The sequence below is a fragment of the Papilio polytes genome, unplaced genomic scaffold (assembly GCF_000836215.1).
Source record: "Papilio polytes unplaced genomic scaffold, Ppol_1.0 DF822067.1, whole genome shotgun sequence".
In the NCBI taxonomy this organism is placed as follows: Eukaryota; Metazoa; Arthropoda; class Insecta; order Lepidoptera; family Papilionidae; genus Papilio; species Papilio polytes.
This window is the reverse complement of record NW_013527137.1, coordinates 7,864,120-7,873,223: the sequence shown is the minus strand read 5'-3', so window position 1 is coordinate 7,873,223 and position 9,104 is coordinate 7,864,120. Positions and strand designations below refer to the sequence as shown.

Here is a 9,104-nt window from a genome sequence, read left to right as displayed (position 1 = left end):
CTCAAACACAAAAGTCTAAATTATGAAATCATCCAGATGATCAAAGTTACTTACTCTGTAGTCTTTTTCTATCTCTGTATCTCTCCTTCTGTCAGTTTAAAAATTACGTATTTTTATATATTTATTAAATTAACTCGTTAGTGTAAAATTGTTGAAGGATTATCTACAGTTATAACAATTAAATATTTCCTTACACGACGTTGGCGCGCTGTCAACGAGATGACAGCTGTCAGTGAGATAAGTCACAGAGTCATTAGCGGGAGAATGTTGGAGAGGCAAAGGCGCGCTGCCACTCTGCCACTGCGCTGACGTGCGATAGCCGACAAGGGCCCAACTCTCGGCGTTACACCAATTAGCAAATCTTGCGATGAGATTTGTTGTTAGCGGAATTACACTTGTATCTACGAATTAACTTGTAAAACAGTTATTTTGTAATTGAATCTAATAAATCAGATGCTGCATTGATTTCGATGAACCTCAAAATTAGATGTTACAAAGCGTATAAAACCGACATGGATTATAAAACTTAACTTTATTGTGTTTTTTTTTTCTTTTAGTTGTAAAGTGTACCTGAAAGGGAAAAAATTGGCTGTTTAAACACAGTATTTCCTAGTTAAGTATTGATGCTGTATTTATTGATTATACCATAAAGAATATTTATTAAAAAAAATAGTAACTAACTACATTTCGTTAAGTAAGTCCCTGTAGTTTATTGTACTGGTAATCTTTTCTTTTAGTTTATTAATCAAAACCAAATCACAGCTAATCCAACTTGTAAAACATAACCTAAAATTAATAATACAGAAGTAAAAGAGCGCCATTTCTTTAAACACCTATATATGATAAAGCTTCAAACGATAAACAGAGGTCTATGACCGCTGTATTTAAATTAAAAATATTCCCTTGATGTACGAAATCTAGCGTCTTCTAATAAAAATCTAAAGACAGAATATAAAAAGTTACTCTATAAATCTATTAATAATTTCTTAGTACTTTTAACATCTAACTTCTAACTAATTTAATCTAATCTAATAATAAGATAAAAGTTTAGATGGACGGATGGATGGATGGATGGATGGATGGATGTTTGTTAGTTTGTAGCCTAAACGGCTGAGCGGATTTCGGTGAAATTTGGTACAGGTGTAGAGGATAGTCTGGAAGAACACATGGGCTACTCACTTTTGTTTTTTTTTAATTCCACGCGGACGGAGTCGCGAGCGAAAGCTAGTTAATAATAAATGATTTAACGCAAATAGTGTTTTAAATGCGGCTAATTATTTATTTTTAGATAAACATGCTATATGCAATAGCGAACATTTAAACCTGAAAGGTTACTATAGGTACTAAAATAATTTATTTTAAAGTTTCTTATTTAGTTTGCTGTAACTACAATTAGTAGTCGTTTATTAAAAAAAAAAACCAATTAAACCTACCTATTAAGTAAATACTGATTATTTATAGAAAAATCCCTAGATTTATCTTATTTTATCTAACTATTTTAGTCTATTTTAGTAAACAATTTAAAAAGTAACTAGTTAATACAAAATAAATTCATTACTGTAATAAACATTTAATATTCATTCTACGAAAGTTAATCGATTCCAGTCATATATTTGTATAATAGAGTGGGTGACATGACATAGCTTTAGTCGAAAATAAACGTCGCTAACAAAACGGCAAACGGTCGAAAGTGACCCCAAATCTGTAAGCTTTTGATCCGTAATTGGCGAGGCGGGATTGGCTGAGGGCACTGGGGGCGCGCGCCCTCGCCCGCCATTGGCCACGGCAGAGCCTCCGCCCTGCCGCCGGATTAGGGTGAGATATCAGGGGATGGATCGCTCACAGATAACCGAGTTATAAGTCTTGATACTTAGTGATATTTTTATTTTATAGTTGCTTATAATAAAGAACATCTACATATTACAAGATTGGATTTACACTAAAATAAGTACTTGAGTGTTTTATAAAAATATTTCCCAAGATAATTCTGTTAACTCCAGAATATGAAATAATACTGGCTTAATAATATAAATAAGTAACACCTCAAGAAGCTCTCGCTAGACAGTTGGATTAAGGGCCCGATCCAAAAGGCGGTTATTTTAGAAACCGCACGAATAGTGAGGAGGTTCCTGTATCTGCAGCCCTGACCACTGGTTGCTTGAGTCATCGGATTCCGCAGCCAGTGGTGCTCTATTTTTTATACAATATATTTTATTTTATTTTTATATCAAATGTAATGTAAAATGTATTGTATAGAAAATAAGAAATAAAGATATATGGGAAGAATAAATAAGTAAAAATCAGTTTCCATTGTTTTACATTATGACTACTAATTTTATAAATTAGAAGGTTTAGATGGATGGATGGATGTTAGATTTACTGCCTAAATGGCTGATCGGATTTCGTTGAAATTGGACATATATGTAGATGATAGTCTGGAAGAACACATAGGCTACTCACTTTTTTTTAATTCTACGCGGACGGAGTCGCGGCGGCAATCTAGTTTATTGTAAAAGAAACTGATTTTCCAAAACAATTAAAGCGATATAGTTTAATATGTTTTAATATTGATTAACAGTGACACTAATTATATCAATTAGAAAGTTAATATGAATATTCTTATGTTTTTTCAAAAAAAAAATTAAAATATTGTAAAGTATCAAGATGTGTTAGTGCAAGTAGCGCCCGCTTTGCATTGGATGATCCGTCGAGCGGGTTACGTCGTCTTACAGTAATTCAAGCCTCCGTCTGAACGATACGCACACATACACCCACTTAGAACACGGACACAATGCTGTGAATACACAATATTAGTACTAAGCATTTAATATAATGGAACAAAATTGTCAACAACCTGTGAGACGAAAATGTTTTTTCTCAATACTAGGTGTAGCTTGCAACATCGTCTGCGTTAATTTACAAAGCCTATATCACTCACTGATAACGTAGCTTTTTAACGGTGAAAGAATTTTTGATTGCCCAGTAGTTTTTGAGTTATTTCTTTGCATACAAAAATACAAATGTACAAATCTTTCCGCTTTATAATATTTGTATAAATTACGAACCAATTTTAGTCAATAAGCCTTTTAAAGTTGCTTTATAGTTACTAAGACCTTTAGATTTATCTAAAGTTCTAAGATAAGAGACTCAGTAATCGTTTATTTGTTAAATAATTATTTTCCATACCTACAGAACACTGACAATAAGAGAAACATTGTGTTTTATAGTTAAAAATACTGGTTAAGGTTTTTTTTTTGGTTTTAAATAATTGTGGTTTTTTAAACATGTTTGTAAATTATAAAATTCTGCACTCTGTGTGCTAGTCTTTGTAATAGAATAGCAGCCTTGTAAATACTAAATACGTAGTTTGGAATACATATTCATTTCAATCCTAAACCCCTAAATATAGATTAATGAAATATGACTATAATAAGATACACCCGTCGCCACTGACAACTTTCGCGCTAGTATAAGTAAAAGCAGTAGTATAATTGTATGATATAAAAAAAGGGAACTCACTAATGATATACGGTTTACGCAACAAAAAAAAATAAAACAAACTGTGCAAAAAAGAGTTCGGACCGAGAGTCTGTAGAAGTTGAAAATAAAAATTAAAAAAAAATAACTATGATAATAATTGTGAATTTAGCTTACAATGAACGTAAATACAGAACGAGTAGATACATAAATAGTTTAATATTTATATGTTTACAAATTACACCAAAAACTAAAAAGTGAACGTTTAAAATATAAAACATACACAGAGTATTGTTTAAAAAAATAGTTTAAATGTATATTACAAAGGTAAAAAATTCGTAAGTAAAAATAGACAGAAACACAAAAATTAAATGCCCGATAAAAAGCAAACCCCAGAATTAATATTAACCTCACACTTCTTAAAATCTCAGAGATAGGCACCCCTGAGGGTTGCCACCCCATCCCTCCGACTGGCACCTCCCTCCGGCCCTCCCATATCATCCCGAACGCGACAGTTTAGCCCGGCCCGCGGACCAAATCGCCTCGTTTCCTCAAAACAACGAGCAAACTGACAAATTACATACGTAATTATTATCGATCATACAAACCACCGACGGAATCGCGGTTTTCATTAAATCGTTTAAATTTTTTATTTCGCGCTCTTTTACCTGTCAATACTTTCTTTTTTTTTTTGAAGAAAAGCAGTGACTTTCATTACATATTTTAAATTTCGAATAACAGAATCTATAAATTTTTAAAAGTGAATAATTACGCAGTTCTAAGAAATCACGTTACCAAAACTCATCCGAATTATTCCGTTTTATTAAAACAATAAAAAAATCTTGGATTAAAATAAAATGATTCACAAAATTAAAAACTAACTAACGTTTTCAAAAATGGAACAAGAAACAAGAAGCGACTCTCCTATGGACTCGCATCGTCAAGAGCAAAATTCGAAAACGTCTTTTTTAATCGAGGATATTTTATATAGAGGCCAAAGCCGCGGTTTCAAACAGCCAGTGCCGGATCCAAGGAGGTATGATTACGACCGACCAGAACCGAAGCCTTTCTTTCCGGTGCCCGGAGAAGTCAGGCCCCATATCCCGGGCAGAGAGGGGTCCTATCTACACGTGGCTATGGGAGCTCTAGGTGCATATTTACATACTCCGAACACCTATAAGTCTGTGGAAACGCCTTACTTTTTATCTCAAGGTAAGTTTTTATTACTAAAAGCATTGCAAATATTTTTTTTAAAACCACTTTATAAATTACCATGAAAAGTGTTCCTAGGTTAGTTTATAAAATTTCAATCACTTTTACTTACATAGTAGTATAAAATAAAAATAAAAATAAAATAAAATAATGTTTAATCCTTTGTCAACACTACAATTATGAACAAAAAAAATATTAAACACAAAATAATGAGAAACATAACTAATGAAATGAAAAAAAAAAAGAATATTTAAAATTAGCGTTGCAATGCTGACCGGATTGGGCCCTCGCTCAGCTATAAATGCTGGATGCTCCTATTGAAGTACCAGCGCTGATCTTCCGCGAGAACCCTTGGGATCATCCACACGTCAGTAGTAGCAGTGGATAGGTATAAATTATCACATACACATGAGTAAAAATAAAATGAAAGAAAAAATTCGTACATAAACATGTTATAAAAAATAAAATGTATACAGAACTACAACACAGATTAAAAGAGTCATTATTGGAATAGAAACAAAAAGAATGTGCGCATAATATGTTAACTGTTTTAAAAGAGAGAGAAAATAGTCAAGGGAAGAGATAAAAATTTAAATTTAATAATAGTATTATACATTATGAGTTTAACGTTTTTGAAAAGATAATAAAAGAACTTTTAGTTTTCTTTTAAAAGTCAACTTAGTTTGGTATTATTATTTAAAACGGAATAATACCTAAGTTAGAGATATTGAATCTTGCCAGTCGCACTGAAGGAAAAGACTGTTACGGCCGAAAAGTACGGAACGCAAATACCTAATAATGCTTTTAGTTAGTTTTAAATCTATTTACAGTGCACAATACTATTAGGAAGTAATATTTAACATGCGTGTAATATAATTACTTAAAAAAAGTTAATATAGATGTCGTACTAATATTATAAAAGCGAAAGTTTCGATGGATGGATGTTTGTTAGAGTTTGTAGCCGAAGCGAATAAACGGATTTCGATGAAACTTGGCACAGATGTAGATAGTCTGGAAGAGCAGATAGGCTATCTTTTGTATTTTTTAACTACACAAGTACGGGTGCAAGGATGAAAGCTAGTTTTTTAATATTTTGTACTTTGCATTGATCTTGGCTTTGTTAAGTCTACGTAGCATGATGTTCACTTAAAAAAAAATTATTCTCCGCTATTATTTTCCTTACAAAAGTTTAAAGGCAATCTCATAGATACTTGTATATTATTTACTAGAATGTTTAGAAATAAAGGGCTCCTTGTTCTAGCTATTCTAACCACTGGAATGAATTTTGCGATTTCAAAAGATTGCAATTTCAGCGATTTCAGGTGGCCGCTTGCTCGTTTGCCATCATAATAATAAAAAATAGACCATTTACAGAATTGCGCACTAAAGATCATAGTAATCAATTTGATGAACACTGTTACAAGAATATTGTGATATATGCAGGCGTGCCGTACCACGCGCTATTCACGCCGTCGGAGCTGTCGCTGTCGGCCCTCAAGCACTGCCGTCGGAGGAAGGCGAGGACTGTTTTCTCTGACCCTCAGCTCACGGGTTGGTAGCCTTATTAAGGTCATATTATTATTGTATTATCTGTAAATCTGAAAGGCAAGAAAATATAATCAACAGTTTTAGTGAGAAATTAAAACATCATGGATCTTGTGAATCACCGTAACCTAACTCGGAATCTACCCTAAGTAGGAGACTGGGTCATAGACAACCACGTTGGCCTAACGCGTTTTGGTTGACTATGAATGCCGCGGGGACATTATTTTTGTAGCTGCTGCGACTTGCGGGTTCAGTGAGATTTTGTAATTCATTTGTTTTATAGCTATAGTTTATTTTAGACGCATTGCAAAGTCATGTTTTATTATTGACCGACTTCCCAAAAGAAGGAGGTACTCAATTCATCTGTATGTTTTTTTTTTCTTTTTCTTTTTATAACTAAGATTTCGTTATTTCAAATAGGTCTAGAGAAACGTTTCGAATCCCAGCGTTATCTGTCGACGCCTGAACGCGTAGAGCTGGCGGGCGCACTGAACCTCTCGGAGACGCAGGTCAAGACATGGTTCCAGAACCGCCGCATGAAGCACAAGAAGCAAATGAGGAAACAGCAACAGCAGAGAGGTAAGATAATTCTACTATATGGGGGAATGGAGAATTTAATGTATCTAGAAGCAACTTTTGTTGTTTGAATGTTTTGATGCGGTTATCATAATTAATATTATATATGCGAAAGTTTAGATGGATGGATGTTTGTTACAGTTTTTAGCCTAAACGGCTGAACGGATTTCGATGAAATTTGGTATAGACGTAGAGGATAGTCTGAAAGAACATATAGGGTGTTCACTTTTGTTTTTTTTTAATTCCACGCGGACGGAGTCGTTGGTTATTACCTAAACATTTATACAGTCTCTATTGTAACTTAAAAACTACCTCTTGTTTTGTCGATGGTTTCAATTCTTCCTTTATACCATCTTGTTGATTGTCTTGACTTCCTAATTCATCACGAGGCCAATTTTTCTTTATCTGTTGGATGTATGTTGTACTTTGTCTTCCCATATTTCTTCTATCTTCTATTATGGTGATCCTGGTCGTCGTGTCGCATTAGAAGCACCAGCATTGTTCCTCTCTTGTTTTGTAATATGTTTAATATATTTTTTTTTCGTTTTACCCATAGAGTATAAACTGCTCAAAATCGTTAAGTCTGTAGCAGTTTTAATAATTCACCAAATTCTTGCATCCATGTTTACAATATCAAAGTTCGTGTATCTGTTCAAGTTTTAAAGCATAGTTGATCAACTCTCAAGAAATACCAAGTTTCGATGAACATGATTACGAGTGGGCGCAAGTTGCCAGTTTCAAACAATTGCCAATAGTTAGGGGAAATTGTTCGAAGTTCAATCGCTGCAGAGTATCTAAGAGTAGAGTTGTCTTTACGTAAATTTTTATAATATCTGTACATTTTGTAGGTGAATTTAATTGTGAAGGTTTTAATCAGAGACGTTACGTAAAGATATTTATATAAAAAGTATGATGTTACTTAATAATTGATGTATTTTGATGGAATAGTTCAATCATTTTAAACGTCGGCAAACGTTGAGGGTTAGTTAGTTATTAATATTATCAACTACACATATAAACTGACTTTAACAAGAGCTCGTCGAATGCACTCGATCTTTATTACTCACTTTCTCTTCTAAGGTTTTTATATTCTATATTACGTTGCCGTCGCACACATTTAATTTACGAATTTTCTCTAAAATGCAGCTCTGTTAAACTACATGGTTACGTTTGCTCTTTGTAAATACTAAAATATTAAACATTTATGTTATTGTTATTTTTTTAATACCAATGTTCTGAATTTGTGTTATATTTTTAGTTGAGGCTAGGTAAATGGATGTTAATCGTCTGGCAACCCTATTTCCTAATTGAGAGTAGCAAACCTCAAAGGCGGGGAAATTGAATTTGGAATCGCCGCTTTCGCGCCACAACTCAAGACGTTGCCCCTAATTTGATTTTGTCGACAAGATGGCTGACGTCTTCGTTCCCATGGCGACCGACTTCTTGGAATAATAGCTGAGCAATGTTCAACTTTAATGACTTGAGTTATGGGCTTATTTTGAAAAACGTCGCGGATCGTTTGAGTAATAAAGATGGGGAATGGTGTGGGTGCAGACAAAGTAGGAGAAGTATGTCTCTGCCTTATTTAAGGGTGTTTATATCCAAGTATTAAGTTGCTTCAATTTAAAGCCATTATCAAAACCATTTACATTAAAAGTCTATATAACTATATAGTTACATTTGTTTGTAGGTGCAGCAGCGGTAGACTTCACTACGAAGCATCATACGCAATTAGGGGAAAGCCGAAAGGTAAGGCTGTTATATTAAAAAAAATACGTCTAATAACAGACAGTTGAAAAAAGTCGTATAAAAAAACCATGCGAATTAACTGAAAATCACCTATATAAAATAAATATTGGACAGACAGTATATTTTTTTATTTATTTACAGGCAGAGGATTCTAGAATATCGACAACTCAAACATCGGACTCTGAAACTGAACACAGCGATAGCGATATCGATATCGTCGGCGAGCCAAACTACGCACAACACTACGGTAATAGCGGCACGTAAATGCGATAAATTATTTAGGATAATTCAAACATTTTTATGAGATAGATGGCGCTGTAAATAATCAGACTGTAGCTAGTGTTGTATTAGGTATAATATTTAAATTAGTTTATTATTAAATCTGCCAAATAAATTAAAAACAATTGTTTATATAAACTAGAATTCACATTACCAGTACCGCTTAGAAATTTGTATAGCAATGTTTTATTTTCCAAGAATCAATTTCTCATACATATCTTCTTACTAATATTATAAATGAGAATGTTTAGATGGATGGATGTTTG

The 9,104-nt window shown here is 33.3% G+C and overlaps 1 protein-coding gene across 1 annotated transcript; it reads left to right on the top strand.

Moving 5' to 3' along the window:
• The first annotated feature begins 4,373 nt into the window (after positions 1-4,373).
• Positions 4,374-8,823, top strand: LOC106106928 (brain-specific homeobox protein homolog). The gene is made up of 5 exons (XM_013287587.1): positions 4,374-4,689; positions 6,133-6,240; positions 6,655-6,813; positions 8,501-8,559; positions 8,701-8,823. Exons 1-5 carry the CDS (start codon positions 4,374-4,376, stop codon positions 8,821-8,823), a joined length of 765 nt encoding a protein of 254 aa, XP_013143041.1.
• The last annotated feature ends 281 nt before the right edge of the window (positions 8,824-9,104 follow it).